A 23,711-nucleotide genomic window follows, 5' to 3' on the forward strand; every position below is an offset into this window, starting at 1 on the left:
ATCAAAAAACAAAAGCGGGGGGTGTTACTAATAGCTACTTTTATTCTTACATCTTAGAAGTTTATAAATTGTGACATTTCCTCATATTATTATCTATTACTAAATTATCTTACTGGAAAAAAATTGTCCATGTATTGTCGGTAAAATATATAGTGACTTAGAAAGATGAATCTACAGAAAAGGTTCACATGTATGTGTGTGTATATATAAAGGACTTAAGGTATTAAAGGCTTCCCAATTTACCATGTTTTTTAAATTAACAAAATTAGAATTAAACTGAACCAAATAAAATCCTTAAATACAGATATTATACGAAAACATTATTTTTGTATGTTTTCTAAGTAAATTTGCTAAAATCTAAAGAAGAAAAAAGAAAAAACTCCAACATTTTCATATGTAGTCCAGATCTTTTTCAAGGCAGCTATTACATATACTTATTTTAAAAGTCTGTCATAGCTGCCTGAGAGTGCAGGGCCAAGGCACTGGCTTTGTACAGAGCTGACCCCAGTTCGAATTCCTAACACCACATATGGTCCTGTGAGCACCACTAGGAGTGATCCCTGAGCACAGAGCCAGGACTAAGTCTTGAGCACCACACGGCCCCCCCCTCCCCAAATGTCTCATATAAGCTTTTCTGTGTACCTTTCAGTGGCAATAAGTATTCTTTTCTATTATAATTAACAACTTTAGTAGTGATTACATTTAATAGTAAATGTGTCAAATAATTATATATTAAATAAGTAAGATGGATTGATTTAACACAAATCAGGCACATCAAATAAACAGGAGATAATTCTGTCATTAAAAACAACAAGGTTAAAAATCACTTTCAAAACTAGTAAGCTTTCAGTTTACTCAAACTAAAACAGCATTATTCATTCAAATCATTAATCCTGGGATAATATAGGAAATCTCCCCTCCCCCCCAATTTAATACCTCTTTGTTAAAAGGTATTAAACTGGCAGGCTGAGTTAAGTGAATTGGCAGGCTGAGGAAATCTTTTAAAACATACAAACATGGGCCAGCGAGGTCACTGAACGGGCTGAGCACATGCTCTGCATGCAGGAGGCCTGGGTCCAATCAGGCAGCACGGGGGCCCGGAGCAGCGGCGGGAGCCACCCTCAGACAGCAGCAGATGTGACTCAACCAAAAACAAATGTGAAGCCGTTCAGCCTGAAGGATGGTACAACCTTACCGCCTCGACACCGAAAGCAAAACAGATTTGAACATTTTCCTGTCAGATTTTAAAAGTCAACTATTATTTTTTTCAGTGCTGGGGATCAAACCCAGGGACACACACATGCAAGGAAATTGCTCTGTCACCAAGTTACATCCCCGACCCTTGTTTTTATTCTAAACTTTCAATTTCTCAAATGACGCAAATGCCTTGTGCTAAAAATAGGCATTATGTTTCTTTCTTTGAGGGGTGGTATGGGCCATGCCTGGTGGTGCTCAGGGGCTACTGCGGGCTCTGAGCTCGGGGCACTACACACGGCCACACCTGCTCAATGCAAGGCAAGTGCCTTGCTCCTGTGCTGTCTCGCCAGCCCAACAGACCATGTTTCTTAGTGATACGCAGCCTGAAAGGACTTATTCCTTACTCCATCTCTTCGACGTCCTCTGTTGTGTGTCTCTCAAAAATCCTCTTTACTGCAAAAATGGTGCAAATCTAGTTTTTTGCAAGGTGACAGGGTTGGGGACGGAAAGAAGAGGTAGCCCATTCCATGGCCTGGAGGTGGCCTGGGTCCAATTCCGAGTACTGGATGGTCCCCTAAGCCCTACCAGCAGTGCTCCCTCAGTGCTAGGTCAGCAATCAGAGTGACTCTCTAGACACCACCACCTGTCTTCCGAACACACCAGACAGCTCCCCCACCCTGCCCCTGCCCCCACTAGGGTTGAAAGGGTATCAGGAATGTAATATTAAATGTCAGCAGGGAGAAAAGCTAGACTGAGGAAGGGCGTTTTTGTTTTGTGTAAATTTAGATGTTATGTAACTTTACAAAGTATTAGCACAGCACCTATACTTGTATAAGAAAACTCCCATAGATTAAATATTTGCTGGAGAACATATTTCATTGGTAAATTTAATAACAGGCTAACTCTTCACAGCCCAAAATAACCTAGACTCAACAGAGTGGGTTTGAGAAACAGTCCAAAGGGTTGTTGATTCAACAGGTAAGTTGTAACTGATACTAGCTATTACACTATCAAATCCATGTTGGCTGCTACATAAGGTAATATTGAAAAGAAAAAAGAAGAGCCAGGTTTCAAAATACAATGACCCTGCAAAATTGATGTAGTGCTTTACTAAACTTTAAGAGGAAATTTTAAATTGTAGATTAAATTCTTAAAAAAAAAAAACCCTCAAAAAGCAAAAAAACCCTTAATGCCTAATGATAACTCTAAAACATGCATATGTAATCACTAATTCTTCAAGATTTTAGAAGATCCATCCTGGGCCCAGGAGCCAGAAAGCTTAGAGAGCAGAGCAGCTTCAAGGACAGAACAGCTTCAAGGGCAGAGCACATGCCTTGCATGCATGAAGTCATGAGTGAAATCCCCGGCACCAACTGGCTCCCCAACTACCACTGGTTAGAGCCCTAATGGCTCCACCACTGCTGGGTGTGGCCCTTGTGGCCCTTAGAGATGAGCCCTCAGAGCTGCACCCGGGTGAAGAATCACTGAGAGTAGAGCCAGAGCGACAGTACAGGGAGGGGGAAGGGGGAGGGCATTTGCCTTGCATGCTGCTGATCCGGGTTCAATCTCTGGCACCCTATATAACCCCGCCAGGAGTGATTCCTGAGCACAGAGTCAGGAGCAAGCCCTTGCTGGGTGTGACACAGAAAATAAAGTTTAAGATGCATTCTGGAAAAGGTTGCCGTAATTTTAAGCATATTAAAATCAGTAAGAGGTGGCTGTTTTGAGAAATTAAAAAATAAAATAAATAAATAAATAAATAAATAAATAAATAAACAAACAAATAAATAAGAGTACCTGGAGCCAGGGAGCTGGTACAGGGGAAGGGTGCAAACGCTCATGCACCCTGGCAGGATCCCAGGCACCACATGCCCCACCCACACCCCCTTATCCCGGGCACTGCCAGGTTGTTCCAGTCCCACCAAAAAAGAGGGAAAAGAAATAAGTAACAGTATCAGTCTCACACAATATTCCATTAACAGTACCAGTAAAGTCACATAATTTAGCACATATTACATCAGATAACTACTGGGATACTTTCAAATATGCATACTAACAAATACACACATAAACCTTTATGCAAAAAAAAATCATTATTTTTTAAATTGTTGCAGACGTTATTCAGCTACATCAACAAAAAGAGAAACAAGATCATTTAACAAGTAGATGTGATTTTTTAAAAAAAATTACACAAAACATCAAGCAAAACTATCAACCAATCACATACTATCAGCACTTTCATTTTTGATGAAAAATGTGAACTCAAAATGCTGCTCATCCTTTTCTTTTCACAAAAGTTGAAAAAAAGAAGATACGCATGTATAAGGGGTCCAGAAGAAATTTTATCTATGATGTCAGAGGTTAAAACTATAGTTATTTTTAAACTACTTAAAAAAAATTTTGGTTACCAGAAATGCAACCCAGACCTCCTGTGTGCTGCGCTCTCCTGCACACTAGATTACTATTTTCAATAAGACCAGTAAGAAAAAGGGTGACCTAGGAATGAGCAAAGCAAACTATGCGGACAGGTATTTCTGAGTGGGTTCAAGCGTGAAGCAAACAGCTGAGGACAGTTAGCATTCAGGTGATTTTGTGACATTAAGAAATCAAACTGGGGGCCGGAGCAAGAGAACAGCAGGTAGGCCCTTCCTTGTCTTGCATGCAACTAACCTGAGTTCAATCCCTGGTGCCCCATATGATCCCCTGGGCCTCACCTGGAAGGATTCCTAGGAGTAAGCCCTGAGCACTGCCAGGTGTGGCTCACAAAACAAAGGCAAAAGAAAAGAAAAGAAAAGAAATTTCGGTGGGCCTGCCAGAGTGCATGATTTGTATGCAGGAGGCCCTGGTTTCTGTCCCTTTGCATGTGCTCAAGAGAAAAGTCAAAAAAGAAAAAAAGAAAGGTATCATCGTACAGAACAGCAGTCAGATATTCTGAAAATGCGTATCTGATGACTGCAGATGACCAAGTCTTTTGTTAAAAGGATTTAAACGGTTACCCAGGAAATAAAGGGGGTGGGGAAAGAGGTGGGAAAGAACAAAAAATCTGTATGTGAATGAGATTTAAGACCATTAGGAAAAATAAGAACAGGGACCAGAAAAAGTGCGGCGGGCAGGCGCGGAGACAGGCTTTCCCCAGCACCACACAGATCCCAGAGCAGAGGCAACACAAGACAGGAGCCCCTGACACCACTGGGCCTGCCCCTTCCTCCCTCGCAAAAAAACCCTCAACTTTTAAACAAACGAACAAAACCTAAGAGCTATTTCCACTTCAATGAAAAAAAATTTCCAAAAAAGTGTAACTGAAAAGCAACAACATTTTAGTAAAAGGTAACTGCACTGGTTTGGCTATAAGAGGGAGAATCAGGACTTTTTAAAAAAATCTGTTATAGGGTAATTCAAAATTATTTTTGGTGAGGACAAGAAAACAATGGACCATCTTGTAGACTCACCAACCTTTTATTCTAGAAACATCTACCACAAGATTTATTTGCTATGCTTTAAATAATTTTTTGATGTATAGCCTGTAAAAATTTTTAACTAGGCAGATCAATAGATTATTTTACTACTAGCATATGAGAACATATGGCTATGCAAAATTAAAAGAAAAAGAACTCTAATACTCAATTTCAAAACTATGCTGAAAAGGAAAATGTGGAAGAGGAAAGATGATTTATAAAGTTTTACTTATTTACAATTAAATTTTAGCAATGGAAGGAGCCAGAGACCCACCGTTCAAACCTGTGATTTGATAGATGAGGACTCTGACATCTAAAATTCAAGCGCCTAAGCCCAAGATTACCAAAGTTTTAGCTTTGGCTCAGCGACTGCTGTAGGGGACCACCTCCGCCAAACAGCTGATACACAAAGTTACTCTTTTAACCTATTTCTCTTTTTCAATTACTTCCATAACCACTTTGCTTTCCATAAGACCATAATTTATAATACATTCATAATACACTGGTGTGAGATACATCACACATTACGTAAGATTCCTTGTACATCCGTCCTATCGACAATGAACAATTAACACAAAGTTCGTGTTTCATTTAAAAAGCGCCACCACTCTTAAAAGGAAGTGTTACTTTAAGCTGGCATGTGGAGTTTAAATAACCCACTAACTATATGCATGGGATTTTATGCAGCTATTGACTATTCCAGGAAAAACATACTTACCACGGCAGCCCCTGCATCACACGGTACATGTGTACACGATACAGAGCACCTACTTAAAGAAACACACTCACCAACACAAACTGTAAACTTTTGCAAGTATTACAAGGGAGGGGAAAATGATTTTTTACTGTAAGCAGATGTGCCAATTTTTTTTTTTAAAAGGCATTTTGGACTCATTTTGCTGCTTTTGGTTACATTGTTAATAAAGAGAAAAAATACTTCAGGTTGGCTTAATTTGACTTGTGTTGACAACAGTCTTCCTTTAGCAAACTACGCACAAACGACTCAGGATTTTTTTCTTATGCAACTGGCAGCTTATGTAAAATTTAATTGATTTCATATAACAAAGCTCAATCTCACACACTAGGATCCTTACATTTTCAATGCTACGCATACTATGAACTCTGTCTATGGCCAATTGTTTAATGTATACATAAAAACTTTGCACAATGCATAATCCCTATGATAAATAATGATCTTTTATCAAGTCATTAAAGTGAGACTGTCAAGATAAGCCAACAATGATCACCCATAGTGTAATTTAAATTTAAATACTGTTATTTACAACACATTCTTCGAATAAGAAAAGTAATAGGTGCAAAAGACAGCTAAAGTGGGTTGTCAGTTGTTCTGTTCTGTAATGGTGGCTAAGAGAAGGAGCAATCAGTGGCTACTTGTACTTTTCGCATGTACCTAGAACTCCGTAATCCCCAAAGAGAAATACATTTTTTGAAAGGGTTTAATTCATGGTTTGCTTTCTAGACTCCTGCCTACAACTTATGCACATTCAGCCTAAGTGAGTTCCAAGGTGTTTTTTAAAAAAAATAAATAAATAATAAAAAAATGAAAGAATCTTCTGAGCAAGTAAGAATTCTTAAAGGGAAGAATTAGTTTTCTTTTTCTTTTCTAACTATGACAAGTCCAAAATAATAAATCATTGTAAGCAAGCAGACGTAGATTTAATAGATACTCCAAAGGTCTTCAAAAGGTCCTAGTCTTTCAACATTGTTGAAAAATTCTACAAGAAATGACTTTAGTTTTGATAGGAGTTAATGCAACCATGAAGAAATGGCTGAAGTGAACTAATCTTTGGAAACAATTACTCACTTAAAGCCGGCTATATACTCCACTAAATACATCCTAATCACAACAGGATTAACAAATGAAGCAAAAAGAAAAAAACCTGTAACTGGTTACTAATTCATTTACGAAAGTACAGAAAATGAACACCTCTAGAACATTTATAAGTAATACTAATTTTATCTTAAGTATACTGCAGAACATACTTACTATGAGTCTTAAAAACTCATTGCAGACTTTGTCTGCTGAGTTCTTTTCGTTTTCCAAGTGCTTCCTTCCCTTTTGGCACTAACATGTTATTTATCTACTTCTATTTTCCTTTTTTTTGTTCAATTAAACACATTTTACTTTCAATGATTTTAAACTAGTTGCTTCTGAAAGAAGCTTGCTAATTAGAAACTGGAAAATAGACAAAGACAACATACCTTTGGTTCTAAAAAGCACCCTTTGAAGTATCGATACTCAACAGATATTCCTCTACTGAGTACAATGTTTGCTTTCCATAACATGCTGTGAGAGAGAAAAGAAAAATTAAAGCAGAAACATCAATATCAAATTCAAATTGTACCAACTTCATAATCCTTTTTGTATGTGTGGTATCAGAGAATAAACCCATTTGTGTGCATGCAAACTCTCATGCATGGCAAAGCATGTACTTTACCACGAAACCATACCATTGGCCAGATATATTTCACTGAAAACGCACCAAGGTCTGTGACAAAAACCATTTATTTCCTCCTACATAAATTTACTCTGGGCCTAAGCCCAGGTTCCAGGGTTCCAGGAGCAATGAGGATAAGGAAGAAAACCATCTATCTTCAAAGAGGTTGCTTTCTTGTCTGAGTGGCCAAGCATTATATATACTTTAACCTTTCAGATAGAATAGGAAGTTTTGGAGGAAGCTTTTAGAGGAAGGACTCAATCATGAGGAACTGCCTGAATTCAGATACTCAGATCTAAGTGATGAGGCGGAACCAGTTGAATAACAGAAGTAGAAGTCAGAGACAGACTGTGCGTGTGCGTGCGTGCGTGCGTGCATGTGTGTGTGTGTGTGTGAGAGAGAGAGAGAGAGAGAGAGAGAGAGAGAGAGAGAGAGAGAGACTGTGTGTGTGAGACTGTGTGTGTGTGTGTGTGTATGTGTGTTTGTGATGAGGTGGAGCCAAAGAACAGAAGTAGAAGTCAGAAACACACCGTGTGTATGCATGCGTGTGTGTGTGTGTGTGTGTGTGTGTGTGTATGTGAGAGAGAGAGAGAGAGAGAGAGAGAGAGAGAGAGAGACTGTGTGTGTGAGACTGTGTGTTTGTGTGTGTGTGTGTGTGTGTGCATGTGCGTGCACTTAGGGGGTTCTTGAGCCATAACAAGCAGTGCTCAGAGGAGCCATAATCATCCATACCCTGGTGCTGGGGTTGAACTGGAGTTGGCCTTATGAAACACAAGTGCCTAACCTCTGTGGAACTTCTCCAGTTCTTTTCTGACTCTTAGCTAAAGATGTTACATAGTTGCTAAGATGCTTAGACTCCAAAGGCCTGCAATTCCAACTCATATTCCAGACATCCCTGTTCTAAATACTGATCCCAACCTCTGGCTACTCCCCCAGTCAAGCCTTGTTTTTACTTGTCTCAACTCAAGTCCTCTGAACTGTACTAATTTAGTTCTGACTCAACAGTGAAAAGAATTCACTGTGATTCATGATCATAACTGATTATAGCTTCAAAGCACAGGCCTGAGATATACACTTTCACGGTCCCATGATCCTCACTATCACCCAGGAGCTTGTTAGGAACGTAAATTCTCAGGGTCCTCCTAGACCTATAGAATTGGAAACTGATGTTGGGCCCCATAATCTGTAATTCAACAAATCTCCAGGTGACTCTGAGAAGAACACTTAAGTTGGAGAGCCATAGTCATAGACCATTACCCACATATTAATTCAGCATGAATAGTTCTGTGTATAAACAGCAGCTCCAAATGTTCTTCCTCGACACCAGATGGCTAGCACCGCGTCCCACCTGGCTCTGCCAAGACAGGCTTCGGTGCACTCGCCTCATTCTGACTCAGTCGTGGCTCCTTACAGAGCCACAACCAGCTGCCACCAGCTTCCTAACTCCAACAATTGAACTGACCTGGTAGTAATAAAAGAAGTGTGTGCTCTGGCTCCACACCTGGGAGGCTCTGATTTCTTCAAGTCGAGGAAGATCCTGGTCCTGCGGAGTTGGCTATGATGTATAGGGCAGCTTACTAATCACTGCTTCAGAAGGTAGCAAATGTTTCTTAGCGTGCATGTGAGCCCTCAGTACCAATAAAGGAGCAAACTTGTAGTAAGCTGTATCTGAATTAGTTAGAGATGCAGAAAAAAGTCCGAGGGAAGCTTTGAAAAAATGTGGTTGGATCCCTATTTCTCAGTCTCCAGGTATAGGGACCAGGCACAAGTTCTTTGATGCTGGAGATAAAACCCACAGCCTCATACACTTGAGTATCACTGAGCTATACCCCCAGAACCCAGACAAGAGTTCCTTTCAAAGCCCTCAGATTAGAGTCTACTATGAATCCCTGGTTTAAAAGCACTCATTAAATGAAGAGATGGAGAAAGCAATGAGTTCATTACTTACATCAAGCAAAGGTAATGTTCTTGGTTTTTTGGTGGGAGGGTCTCCCCAAAGGCCCTCAGAAGCTATCCTGGCTCTGTGTGCGTGTACATCTGTGTTAGGTGGGGAGGGGAGGAGGAGCTGCTGCACCTGGTGCTGAGACGGAACAGGGCCCCCTGCATGCAAAGCAAGCACTCACTGTTGAGTGCTCTGTCCAGCCCTTAAGCAAAGTTTATAATAAACCAGAATCACTCAGTGACTTCAAGAGTGAACATTATTTGTGTAAGTTCAAGAAAAGCCAGGATGGGGTAGGGTAGGGTAGGGAGTTTGCATTGCACGCAGGCGACCCAGGTTCGATTCCCAGCATCCCATACGGTACTCTGAGCACCGCCAGGGGTGATTCCTGAGTGCAGAACCAGGAGTAACCCCTGAGCATTGCCAGGTGTGACCCAAAAAGCAAAACAAAACAAACAAAAAAAACCCTAAAAAAATTAAAATAAATAATAAAAAAAAGAGAAAAGCCAGGATGGAGGAGCAATGAGAAAGTTTAATGTAGTCACTAACTTCTGTTCCCTAGTCTTCTGCTCAAATATTATAAAATCTACAAGAGGAAATAAAACAAGTGACCCACATTTTCAGTATTTTAGATTACAATCTTTCAAATTGGAGGTAATTAGGAATGATTGCAACAGAGTTCTCCTTACCTATCACAAGTCTATAGGTAGAGAGACACAGGACTCCTTGAACAGTGCTCACAGAGTACTTAACCTTTTTCAAACATGCCCAGGTCCCACCAGTTGGCTACCCAGTCTTGCACAATGGCCCCCCATTTGCACAACTTTCACCTGTGCCCCCTTGGAATATCCTAGGGGATATTCGAAGAACAGTGCTCTAGAGAGTATGCTGGAATCCCAAAGAAACAATTTCGAAACATAAGAAGGTTCTTTCACAGTAAACAAACCTGTATGACCTTGTATCATCTTGTATTATCTACTTGCATTATCCTGTGAAGCACTGTATATCTGGCATGTGATACATTATATTTCAGTGTATAACATCAATTTACAAAATGCTGGCTCCTTAAAGGCATCTACTCATTGCATTCCCATCAGTTTGATGTTGGTTAAAATGGATTCAAGGAAGGTGACTAGACAGTTCAAGGATTCAGAGCTGAGGTACATGAGTTTTCAATTCAATTCAGACACAAGTAGAGATCCAAAATCAAGGGGAGAAAAAAATGTCACTTGGAAGGAATAACCTGTCATGCACTTTCACTCGTATGCATACGCACGCGTGCACGCGTGTGTGTGCGAGCACGCGCAACACTGTGTATGTGGGTTTTGGGATCACATCTAGCTATGCTCAGGGTTTACTCCTAACTCAGCATGCAGAGATCACTCCTGATGCCAGGGATCAAACCTGGTTGGCAGAGGGCAAGGCAGTGCCTTATCCACTTAACTATCTCTCCAACCTCTAATCTGTTCTTATTTGACCCCAAAACTTTTTGGCAATAGAACTTCACTTACAGGAATAGGCAAGAATTTGAGCAAGAGATACAGGACAATGGCTACAGCCTTGTACATGGTCAACCAAAGTTTGATCCCTTGCACCACATATGGTTCCCTAAACATAGCCAAAAGTGATCCCTGAGCTCACAGCCAGGAGTGAGCCCTGAAGCACAGCTGGGTGTGTCCAAAAAGCCAAAACCAAAACAAACCAAAAGTAGGCAAGATTTGGCTAAAAATTAAAAGAAGACAAATATGGAAAAGGATAGTCTACACGTATTGTTCATTAGTTTATATTACATTGTTTTATTTTCATATTATGTCTTTGTTTTGCTGCATGTGTTTCTCAAACTATCTGCTATGAAGACCTAGTACTTTGCTTGCTTGTTTGAGACTAGTCTAGTTTGCATCCCCATTTCAATGAGATGGGAAGTGATAACAGTCATGGGTGTCCCAGCAGTCAGATTACTATACATATATTACTATATATATAGACATGGGCGTCCCAGCAGTCAGATTACCATACATATATTACTATATATATATATATATATATATATATATATAGATGTGGTGTCCCAGCAGTCAGATTACTATACACACATATTACTATAGAAACCTCATTATTTTAGAAGCCTGCAGGCTAGCATCTGACATTTCCGAGCTTACCTTTCCCCAGTCTCATTCTCCGGAAGAAGAGCAACTGCATTTTGAGGATTCCACTTTCCCAAAGGATCACAGCTTCCACATATAGCAAAAACTTCTCCTAAAGAAACAGATCAGTTACAAAGTGATTCGTACAAAGATTTCCATTTTAAATTTAATATAGAAAGAACAGTCAGTCCACCTAGCTCCACAGTAGGGCAGAGCCCTACTCCAATAAGGAGGGGCCTCACTGGAAACAGGGATTTGGACTGAGGTGCCTCGCTCGAGGCCCTGGGCTGTAAGCTGACCCATCTCTACCAGAACCAGAGCCACAGAAAAGGAAGGACGTGTAAAGTTTTCTTAGTTTGCTCCCCTATACTGAGCTAAAAACAAGCAAACATGAAGATAAAATGATCAAACTACAGCTTTCACAGCAGCTTCCAGTTTAAAGGGGAAACAGTAAAGAATCTAAGTATTCAGGTATGGGATGTGATTCTACTATGCAGAGCACATGTTCTGCACATGTGAGGCCCTAAATTTTCCTCTCGGTACCATATAGTTCCAAGAGACTGCTAGGTTTGGTTCCTACAATAAAAGAAGAGAATATTCTACAGAAATAATAACTACCATTTTCCAGAAACTTGATAGTTATTGAGCTAAAAACAAGAAAATTACCAATGGGACTGGAGCAACAACAACAAAACCCCTCAAACCAAAGATATATCGTAAAAACGAAACAAAACGAAACCCATCAGTGTTCCTTACTACAATGAGTAGTATTTCATTTGAACACTTCTCATTCATCAAGAGACAAACCAACACCAATGCTATTCCCTATACTACTAGCAAATATATTTAGGAAGAGCCTACAACTACTTTGGCAAGTGTACAGAAGTCTACTTATACACCAGCATATTCTGAATATAATTGAAATTCATAAGTAAAAGTGAAACTGAGCCTAAAAGACAAAGTTCAAGCCAAACACCTCCTGCATACTCTGAGAGTCTAGTGGCTACCAAGTTTGAGGCCCTGCCCTAGTAAGACTCGAATCATACTGCACACCAGCCTCTCAGAGTGTTTCTGTCAGCTTAGATGACCTAAAGTTTAACTAAAATTCCAAGTGTGACAGACATTCCGCTGCTTTTAGAATTCTAAATGCATGTACATGAAACAGGGTGAAATAAAACTCCACATAGAAAGTTCATGTCAAACTATTCGCCAATCCTTCCAAATAACCAGACACTACGTCCTCATTCCCCCATGCTGCTACTGTCTGTGAAGCACAGGTTCTGACTCCTCACACCCAAAGTACAGCCAGCCATAAAACACCTCATCTGGACTCGATACCCTTCCTCTGTGAAGATAAACAAGAGTTTTATTGAAACTTTCTCTTAGAAGCACAAAATAAGTACTTTCCGCCTGCTTCAGTGAGGAAGCCAAGGTAGAGCAATGGGGGCAGGGAGGGAGGGAGCCTCCTGAATAGTCTCGAGCTGCCCTTCTCCGTTTGGTCCTTCCCATCGACATACACATCTTTGCTCTCTTCCTCCTAGAAGTTGGCAATGAGAGCGCCCTCCAGCTGACCGACCCATGGCAAATGCTGTGGTCAGTTCACTTGCCAGACGTGGCCGGCAACTTCTGGTTTAAGCCCACCCACAGTTCTCCAAGGAATGAAAGAGCTCTGCAGAGTTCCCTCCAGGAGGCCACGCACTGGACTGCAGGTGAGCGCTGGATTGACTCAACTGACCGGCAAGCTTCAATCTGCAGGCTCCTGCCCACCCAGAGGAGGAGCTGCACAGGATTATGTTCATTAAGAATTTGCACTTGGGGGCTGGAACAATAGCACAGCGGGTAGGGCATTTGCCTTGCACGCGGCCGACCCGGGTTCGACTGCCAGCATCCCATACGGTCCCCTGAGCACCGCCAGGAGTAATTCCTGAGTGTAGAGCCAGGGGTAACCCCTGTGCATCGCCGGGTGTGACCCAAAAAGCAAAAAAAATAAAAATAAATTTGCACTCGGGCCAGCAACTGCGATATGATGGCTGCTAGAATGTGCACTGGCCATAGAGTCCTTTCTTTTTGCAACATATTTTCCCCTGCTCTAAACCAGACAGGCAGTGTTCCAGGTGCTGGAATTCAACAACAACTAGACAATGATATTTTCCTAGGATTGGAGAGATAGTGCAGGGGGTGAGGAGCGTAGTTTGGATGGGACTGATGTGGATTTGATCCCTGGCACTTCATATACTCCCCCGAGCCCTGCCAGGATCACTGAGCTCGGAGTCAGGAGAAAGCCCTGAGCACTGCCAAGTGTGTGACCCAAAAACACAGAAAAACAAGTTTTCACGTCCAAAAGAACAAAAGCAACCGGTGTTGGCTTGGATGTGGGGAGATAGGGACTCTCCTATACTGCTGGTGGGAATTCGACTGGTTCAGCCCTTTTGGAAAACAATATGGACCCTTCTCAAAAAATTAGAAATTGAGCTCCCATTTGACCCAGCAATACCACTGCTGGGAATATATCCCGGAGAGGCAAAAAAGTACAGTCGAAATGACATCTGCACTCGGATGTTCATTGCAGCACTGTTTACAATAGTCAGAATCTGGAAAATACCCGAGTGCCTGAGAACAGATGACTAATTAAAGAAACACTGATACATCTACACAATGGAATACTATGCAGCTATTAGAAAAGATGAAGTCACGAACTTTGCATGTAAGTAGATCAACATGGAAAGTATCATGTTAAGTGAAATGAGTCAGAAAGAGAGAGACAAGACATAGAAAGATTGAGCTCATCTATGGAATATAGAATAACAGAATGGGAGACTAACACCCAAGAACAGTCGAGCTAAGTACCATGAGGTTTGCTCCATGTCTTGGAAGCTGGCCTCCCATGCTGGGGAAAAGGCAGCTCAGGTAGAGACGGAACAGCAAGTAAAGTGTGGTTGGAGGACCCGCTGGGGGATGGGAGATGCGGGCTGAAAGTAGACTATAGATTGAACACTATGGCCATTGCAAACCACAACACCCAAAGGGAGAGAGAAAACAAAAGGGAATGCCCTGCCACAGAGGTGAGGTGGGGTAGCGGGGATGGAGTAGGGGGTGGGTGGGAGGGATACTGGGATCATCAGAGTTGGAGAATGGGCACTGGTGGAGGGATGGGTACTCGAGCATTGTATGACTGAAACACAAGCACGAAAATATGTAAATCTATAACTGTACCTCACGGTGATTCACTAATAAAAAAGAAAAAAGAAAAAAAAGAAAATCAAGTTTTCTTCATTTTATAAGGGTTTATGAAAAAAAATTCAAATAGTTCTACAAAATCTGTAAGAGGTGCCACAAAATTGACATACAGAGCCTTAAAGTTAATTTCACAGGGACCCTAACCAAGTTATGCGGAAGGGTGGGAGTAAAGAGTTACAGGGAGGATAGACCTAGGCTGAGGTCTGAATGAGAAAGTCCCAAAGGTCAGAGAAAGGAGTGCAATTAACCTGTACAGCTGACCAGTACGCAGTATTAAACCACATAACCCCCACAAGGTACTGTTTAGACATGCTATTTTATACTAAAATTAGTCTATAGTGCTTTAGTACTAAAATACTAATGAAGCTTTAAGAAAAGGAGAGGGGTTCAGGGAACAACACTATTTAGCCAAATACTTCATCACCTTTTATATGCAAGGAGGATCCATCCATCCCAGCCCCTTACACATGCAAGGCAGACATGCTACACTCCAGAGACCTTCATCAATTTCTTATTTTTTTTGGGGGGTGAGGGGTGGGGGAGGAATGTGGGTGGGAGACAGGGGTCCCTGAGTAATGCTCAGGTAATCTGAGCACCTCTGCTAGTGATACTTAACCCAGTCATGGGGGCCTGGGGATTCAACACAAGGGAACAGTAATGGGGTGCTAACGGGAAACTTGAGGACACTATTTGAGGCTTTTCTTTTTCTTGAGTTTACAAAGTTCACTTCTTATCATCAAGCAAAGCCTAAAGATACTTCATCTAAAAATAGGGTCAGAGTGATAGTATAGTGGGTAGGGCATTTGCCTTTGCATGCGGCTGACCTGGGTTCAATTTCCCAGTACCCCAAGTCCTTCCAGGAGTGATCTGAGCAGAGTCAGGAGTAAGCAAGCCGTGAGAACAGAAGGCATAGCCCAAGAATCAAAAGTTTTAAAATATAAAATAAAAACCAGGCCCACTTTCATAACAGCTCCTTATTCAAGTCATTGAAGTGTTCTGAATGCTCATTTAATTAAAAACTGTGCAAAGCGAAATTTTACAATACCTGGCAAAAGAGTTCCTCTTATTTCAAAGGTAACCTGAGAAGATGTCATTTTGGCGAATTTCCTTTAGGATGACCTGCTAAAGAGAACAAGAAAAGTTGTGTTCATGTAGATAAAAATATTTGCTCAAACATAGTTTAATAAGCTACAAATGAACCTGAACTATGAGCAATGGATTATACAATTTTTTTATATATGCCCATCAGGTGTTAATGCCGAAAGTTCTAGAAACTATTCTATACAAGTATAGGAACCAGAAATACTGCAAATGAAAGTGTCCAAGGTTTTAGGGATTCAATATTCTCCCCACATACTTTCTCTTCTGATAAGCAGCTGCTCTGTACTCAGTCTATCTTCCCTGACCAGGCTCATGTTATGGTGGAGAAAACAAACATCTATCTATAGATAGAAAAAAAAGCTTGGCTCAAAGGCCAATTTCTACTCCCCATCTAATCCAAAGAGGGCTCTAATTTTAATGCCAAAAACCAAAGAACTCACATAAAACCAAAAACATGAAAACCTTCCACCAGAAATTTCTCTTTTCAGATGTTCTCTTTTAGCCATCATTAGTCTAGTTCCCTACACTGGAATTCAATCTTTGACTCATCTCCCTGTCCATGGGAGAAAAGCATTCTTTAAGTATACAATGTTGATCCTCGAAAGTGTACATTAATATAGATAGAATACATACTCCATGCAAGGATTATATTCTATGTAACTTCTTTGATACCCAAATAAATTTTTTTTTAATTTTATTGAATCACCATGAGATAGTTACAAGCTTTCATGTTTAGATTCCAATCTCACAATGATCAAACACCCATCCTTCCACCAGTGCACATTCTCTACCACCAATATCCCGGGTATTCCCCCCTTTCCCACCCTCCTCCTGGCTCCATGGCAGACAATATTCCCCCTACTCTCTCTACTTCCAAATAAATTGTTGTATCCCAACCTACCCATTTCCTACAACAATTCCCATCATGAGGCTGGATAGAGCACTGTACTCCTGGTAGGACATTTGCCCGCACACAGCAATTCAATTCCCAGCTCCACAGAGGGTATCTGGAGCTCCACCAGGAGTGATCCCTGAGCAGTCAGGAATAACCAGAAAAAACTAACTGTGGTCCAAAACAAACACACAAAAAGCCAACAAATCCCAATCATGACTGCATATTTCCACTATTTTGTCAGCTTAAATTTTACTTGCACGTATACACTTTTATCAGCTAAGTATATTTACATGTACACGTTTTAAAAATCCTAAAGTACCTCCCATAGCAGTTAATTCTTCTATATCCTTTCCCTTTCTGCTCACTGTCCCTCCCCCACAAATACATGGAGAATTGTGCAATGGGCATTTAATGAACCCACAATTAGCATTTCAGTCAAGGTAGACAGATAACACAGCAATTCTCCCTGTAAGGAATTTGACCCTCCAAAGGGTACTTGGTGATGCAGACTTTTTTGTTTGTCACACTTGGGGGGTGATGTTCTGATACAGTGACAGGAGTGTTGCTAAACATCACACCACGCAGGGAGTCTGAGCAACAGCACAGCAGGTAGGGTGCTTGCCTTGCACATAACCAACCCGGGTTGGATCCCCTGCTCCTTATATGGTCCCCTGGGTTGGCCAGGACCAGACATAAGCCCTGTGTACCTCCAGGTATGGCCCCCAAACCAAAATAAATAAACAACACCAGATAAAGCAGGGCAGACTCTCTAGTTCCAAATACCATCTATCTAGCCACAGGAAACTGCTCTGAAGATTTGAGGTTCCATCTAAGCTGTAAACAGAATTGGGTCCATTCACATCAATTAGAAAATGTGAATGTTGAACGACTAACAGAAACAGCAGTCAAAGCAGTTTCATTTCACCAAGATAAAGAATTCCAAATTTAAGTGTCAGGGAGCAGAAAGCTTCCAAAATCTGAAAAAGAAAAAAGATTTCCCTATCTGGCAACTCATCACTTTAGCAATCCTAAACTGAGACTCCACCTTAGATAAAAGGTAATCATTTCGAAGATATGGTAATCTACTTTCTGGTCTCAGTAAACCTGGGGTGGGGAGAGAGTACTGGGGTCAGGCGCAGGCAAGCACCGGGCTGCAGAGCTGTCCAGTCAGGTGAGGCTGTGGGTCACAGGGAATGGGACACCCCCACTCCCCAAAACGAACATGATCTACTTAAAGTTCATGCATCCAGTTCTAGCACTGGCAAAGAACGTTCTAAATCCAGGCCAAGGATATAGAGCTCAGCAGTAGACACGGGCCTTGATGGGGCCTGAAAGGTCAACGCCACAGTTCCACATTAAAAATTATCTCTATACTATCTCCATTAACCTATCATTAGCCAAGCAGCTTAATAGTTTCTTTCCAACATAACGTCTAATATATGTGATCTATTTTTGCATAGCCCAAAGACAAGTGCACAAATACTACCTTTTATTATAAAATGCAAGTGAAATATTTTACAAACCTTAAGCTGCAAAACACTTGACTTAATTTACTGAATAAATTTTGAGATACAGCAAAAAGGTGTGTCCTATCAAGCAAACCTGCTGAATAACCAACCTCTACCTCAACCCATAATTGTACTTTCACCCAGTGTTTGCTTCCAGAGTCTCAACTAAGGGAAGGCATATCTACATAATTACACAGTTGGCACTCAACTGTTTGCTGATCAATTTTTCATAACCATTTTAGCCTATGTTAGAGAAATCAAATGTAATTATTCCTGTGTATTAAAACCGACAGTGGTACAAATCATCTTTAAAAGCCCACTGCACTAAATAAGAAACTTACATAAACTCAACCAGAGGGGAAAAATCAATTATTCAAATTTAGCCTTTCACTCTTAGGGCTGTTTTTCAAAGCGGCTACTGTAACCTGGCTGTGAACAGCTGTCCAAAAGGCGCTATACAAAGTTCGAAAACATTCTTTAAAAACAATGCTGGAGGGGGCCAGAGACAGATAGTCCAGCAGGTAGGAAACTTGCCCAGCACTGGGCCACCTTGTTCAATCTCAGCATCCCATATGGTCACCTGAGCACCACTAGGAATAATTTCTGCATGCAGTGTAAGGCCTAAAAACCCATGCTGAAGACCAAGGTATAATCTTCCACTTAGATTACTAGATAAATAAATAAATAACCCCCTCAGAATCTGGATTAATTTCTGCTCCCACCCCTACAGGAAACAGCTGACCAAATAAAAGCCTGGAAGCCACAGTTCCTCCAGAAGTTCACTTTATCATGGACAGAGGCCAAAATTCTGGTGCAGGATTGAAATGTACTATTTTGGCACCCAGCTATCACCAAAACAGTAGTGACAAAGTAAAATGCTGTCCAGCTACAGAATTAAAAATTTAAACACCCCAGTACTCCTTCCTCCATAAGGGAGAATACATTTTTCAAACATGAGCTGACTTTTGTTATGTAACTTTATCTTCCTGCACCTAAACCTTAACGCATGCACCACAATTCCAGAGACAGGTTTTGGTTTTATTGTTTTTAAACATAACCTCCATTTTGTCTTTTCTGAAGACAAACAGTAGACACTATTCTCAGCTGAGACTTTTTGTAGCATTCGTACTATCCTAGCACTTCTGAAAAGACTCAAGAACTAGCAAAATATGACACTGACTTATATAACACTTCAAAGCTAACACTATTTGGAAAAACAAATTGCACTATTCCTTTTGTCAAAGGATCCCATCACATTATCTTACAAGTTTACTAGTTTGGAGAGATTGCTGAGGAATTTTAATGAACATGAACATTTCATTAAGAAGTAAACTGAAGTAATTGCGTTAGCTAAAGTATGTCTGTCTGGCCAAAAAAGAACATCTCTCACCACTTCCCTTCAAATTTTTCAAAGGGAGAAAGCTGTTTCCAGTTCTCCTTGACTCCTACACCTCTGTGCTAAGAACACACAAAATGCCTGCATTTTCCTGCTTTTTCGGTTCACATTGGTAGGGGATGACCAGGATCTGAGTACTGAGGGGACTGCACTTCAAGCATTTTAATCTGACATATGCAAACATAATTCGAGTTTCTTTTCCTTTTTTTAAAGCACTTATGGAGCTTTCATTAAGTCCAAATAACTATTCCTTGAGCAACTTTCTAAACAACGCAGGAAAATTTTCCCACATGCTTTCCATTTCTGCTGGATTCTGTATAAGGCGATGTTTGGTGGGAATACACAAAATTCCTTCACTAACTTGTTTTTTTGTACTCTATCAAAGCTGTGAGATTTCCTTTGGGAAGGGGAGGGGGGTGTTATTATTCTCTGATCCTTAATCTTGCCTAAATCTTGTTTCTCAGATTGAAATTTTTGTCTAGAATTCTGGTTCTCCCAGTTCTGAAATTAAGAACGGACATTTTCAATTCGGTTTTCTTTGGGTCGATTACATCCAGTGTAAAGAGTTGGGGGAGGGGGCGGGAGGGGGGGGAGGCTGACAGCTGCACTTTACCTCTTAGCCAAGACACAAGAAGACACAAACGTGGCAGCGTGTTAGAAACGTGCGCGTATTTGGGTAGGCGCTGGGGAAGGGCCGGGAGCAGGCATCCCGGGGCGCAAACACCCTGCTGCAGGATTCCCAACAGTATCCCGGCCCAAAGCCCGACTGGGCGACCAAGTGCCTCCAAAGGGGGCAGATTCCGGCACCGTCCACCCCGGGAGACACACGCCGGGGGTCCCTTAGAAGCGAGGGCGGAGGGGGGAGCGGCGCGACGGGGACGGAGGAAGGCGGCATCCCCGCGAGTTTCTCCCCCTCCCGAGGCACCAAGGCCGTGTGAAGAACTCCGGAGTGGAAAACGCGGCGCTCGGGCGTCTCTGCAGCAAGCCGGTGGCGGGGCGCGAGGGCCAGTCCCGGGGCGGCCCCCGCCACGCCGGCAGGCGCTCGGTCTCCCGGAATAACTGAATGACACCGGCGCGCCCCGGCGCGGGCGCGCGGCCACCGAGGGGGACCGGTGGTCCCAGCACAGCTCCCCCGGCGGTGCCACGCGCGGCGGCACTGCGGGCGGGGGTAAGGACGCGGACGGGGCCCGCAGGCTTATTTCATTTTATTATTTTGGAGGGGGTGGTGTTTGACCCTCCTTGTTCCTTGACTCGGCACTTGGCAGAAACGCACGACGGTTCCGACAGGCGCGATCGGGGCGACCGCAAACACTTTCACGAATTGTCACTACTGTTGTTGTTATTATTATTATTATTGCCAGGAGGGAAACTTAAGCGCCGGCGGGCGCCCGGCGCAATCGCCGCGGCCGACCGCGACTGCCGGCAAACAAAACCCCCGAAAGCCCCAGCAGCAGCAGCCCCGGCCCGGGCTCCGCGGCGCCCGCGTCCAGGCCGCCGGCGTGCGGGCAGCCCCGCGCCCAGCCCCGTCCGCGGCGCCCCCGGGGCCGGCGAGCCCTGACAGCTCGGGCGCCACGTGAGCCGCCGCCGCCGCCGCCGCCGCCGCGCCCGGCCCGCCCCGCCGCCTCACCTGCCGGACCGCGGGTTCGCGCCGCCGCCGCCGCGCCCGAGAGCAGGGGCCCCGCGGGCCGAGTGCCGGGCGCCCGCCGTCCGCGCCTCGCCAGCGCTCCCCGAGGCCGCCCGCCGCCGAGCACAGGGGCAGGAAGCGGCGCCGCTCAAACCGGTTTCAGCTGCTCCAGACCAAACCGCCAGGCCACCCCGCGGGGCGGGGCCCGAGGGGCGGCGGGGCGGGGCCTGACGTCACGCCCGGTGCCCTCCTGGCCAATGGGCGGCCGCGCGCCGGGGGCGGGCCCGCGCGTTCCTGGAAAGGGGCTGCGTCGGCCGGCGCGGGCGGCGGGGCATCCCCGGAGTCCCCCGGTCCGCCAGCTTTCGCCCGCGCCGCGGCTGGCGGCGTCCGGGCGGCGCGGCGCGGGGTCGTGGACGTTTAACGTCGTAGCCCAGGGCCCTCTAGGAGGACCCCGGGGTGGAGGCAGCAGCTGCCGGGGCGAATTTCGATTTTTCCCGGACCGGGTAGTCTCTGGCAACGGGCTTTCCTTACAGAAACAGCTAGCCCGCGTGGATCACGTCTTGCAAGTGGGAAAGGAAAATGTGGGGGTTAACTGGAAAGATTTAAAAAAAAAATTTTTTTTTGCCAGCTGTTCAGTTTGAAATTAAACTCGGAACTTTTCTGAAAGCACAAAGGCTGCAAATATTGTAGTCGTTTATCTTCTGAGAAACCAATCGCACCAAAAAAAAAAGTTTCCTCTCCTTTTGATGATGCTGGAAAAATTAATCATTTGCTATTTACCTAATTTAATGAAGTGTTACCGTTCCAGAATCAAGGCCAATCTTTAATATCAAATTAGATTATCTCCCGTGTCTCCTTTTTCTCCACCGTGTTGGGTAGAATCGATTCTAGTCCATCCCGTTTCTTCTCACAAGACTGGGATCAAGTAATTTTCTGGCTAAGACGAGAAAGCAGACTCGTTCCATTCCCCTAATGGATTTTTATGAAAACATAATAAACCAGGTACAACGCAGAGATTCTCAAACCTTGGAGAACAACGTTGGGGCTATAAGCAATGGCACGTGGGCTCGCGCGCATTTTGAGGCTGTCACAGGTGTGTCTAGTTTATGGTCCTATCAGAAAACACTACTATTGGGATATATTTGTTCAGGAAATCATTTTTATCGAGCCTGGCCGCACACAAGGCAAACAAACGTCTTGCCCACTGAACTATCTTTCAGGGCTACTCTCCCCATCTGCTTTTGTTGTTTTGGGATTCAGGGATTCGAACTCAGGGCGTCACATGCAAGGCAAGTACTCTGGGGCTGGGAATGTGGAAAGATTCTTAGAAACAGGTTAACTGAGGGGCCGGAGCTATATTATAGTGGATAGGGTGCTTGCCTTGCATGAAGCTGACACAAGTTTGATCTCCACATTCCATATGTTCCCTGGATACCCGCATATAGAGCCATGAGTAACCCCTTAAGGCTACTGGGTGTAACCCACAAACAAAGAAGAGATATGCAAATTAGTGGGGATGAACTGATTTAGAAGAATTAGATTCCAATTAGAATAGCCCATGAGCATATCTGGGGATGGCACAAAAAACCTTTTTTTAGAGTTTCTCATTTTATAAATCGGATTGCGCACAACCACGTCTGTTTTGTGGATTTGGTTTAGACTTCAGGGCATTTCTGACCTTATCCATGTAGTTAATCAAGTGGCTGCTTTGTGTTTTGCACTGAGTCAAAGATTTGTGTTTGGTTTTGAGTAGGTGTTTCATTGTTTTGTTTTATTTTGCATTGTTGGGAACTAAATCCAGGACCTGGAACCTGCAAGGCATGGGCTCTACCACTGAGTCACGTTCTTGGCTTCTGCGGTGTATTTTTGATGGTAATTGTTCTAACAAATTTATAAAAGAACGAACATATTCTCCTAATTATGTACCGCTAGCTGCTAGCCAGCCGTTGGACATTTCCTAGTAGCTGGGAGTTGATTTCATTCTTCTGCTGTTAGTCATACTTCAGTGATGAATTTCTTTCATACGTATTTGCTTCCTTTAAATGTTTATAATAGATCTTAATTTTCCTGTTATCACCATTCAGTCAAGCTATTATTAGCCAAATGGTCAGAGTACAAATTGATTAACCTAATCCATGCTCCTAAATTCTGTTGGAATTTAGAAGAATTAAATATGTTTTATTGACAGACACAGAGAAATTGTTAAAAGATAGAAAAGGAACCTATAAGGGCAAAGTGATAGTACAGTGGGTAGGTTGTTTTCCTTGCAAATGACCAACCAAGGTTCGACCCCTGGCATCCCATAAAGCACCAGCAGTAATTTCTGAGCACAGAGTCAGGAGTAACCCCTGAGCATCGCCAGTTATGAACCCAAAATAAAAACAGGAAAGGAAGAAAGAAAGAAAGAAAGAAAGAAAGAAAGAAAGAAAGAAAGAAAGAAAGAAAGAAAGAAAGAAAGAAAGAAAGAAAGAAAGAAAGAGAGAGAAAGGAAGGAAGGAAGGAAGGAAGGAAGGAAGGAAGGAAGGAAGGAAGGAAGGAAGGAAGGAAGGAAAGAAGGAAGGAAGGAAGGAAGGAAGAAAGGAAGGAAGGAAGGGAGAAAGAGAGAAAGGGAGTGAGGGAGAGAGGGAGAGAGGGAGAGAGGAAGAGAGAAAAAGAAAAAAAGAGAGGAAGAAAGGAAGAAAAAAGAAAAGAAATCAATAGTATTAAGTGATTGGGAAAATCCCACACAGGGAAAGAAGGGATTCTGGAGATGCCAT

General features: G+C 42.9%; 1 protein-coding gene across 2 annotated transcripts in view; it reads right to left on the reverse strand.

Moving 5' to 3' along the window:
* GPCPD1 (glycerophosphocholine phosphodiesterase 1) overlaps positions 1 to 21,152 on the reverse strand; it is a 57,356-nt gene extending 36,204 nt beyond the window's left edge. Inside the window, exons 1-4 of one of the 2 annotated variants that reach the window (XM_055130859.1) lie at positions 20,959 to 21,152; positions 15,477 to 15,550; positions 11,210 to 11,306; positions 6,876 to 6,960 (exon numbers count right to left, since the gene is read on the reverse strand). In XM_055130859.1, coding sequence (XP_054986834.1) covers positions 6,876 to 6,960; positions 11,210 to 11,306; positions 15,477 to 15,525 — 231 coding nt within the window. In that variant the 5' untranslated portion in view covers positions 15,526 to 15,550; positions 20,959 to 21,152. Of the gene's footprint in view, positions 1 to 6,875; positions 6,961 to 11,209; positions 11,307 to 15,476; positions 15,554 to 20,958 lie in introns of both variants that reach the window. The other variant, XM_055130858.1, reaches the window with a different exon arrangement.
* Positions 21,153 to 23,711: the final 2,559 nt, after the last annotated feature.

The sequence above is a fragment of the Sorex araneus genome, chromosome 3 (genome assembly GCF_027595985.1).
Source record: "Sorex araneus isolate mSorAra2 chromosome 3, mSorAra2.pri, whole genome shotgun sequence".
Classification (NCBI taxonomy): domain Eukaryota; kingdom Metazoa; phylum Chordata; class Mammalia; order Eulipotyphla; family Soricidae; genus Sorex; species Sorex araneus.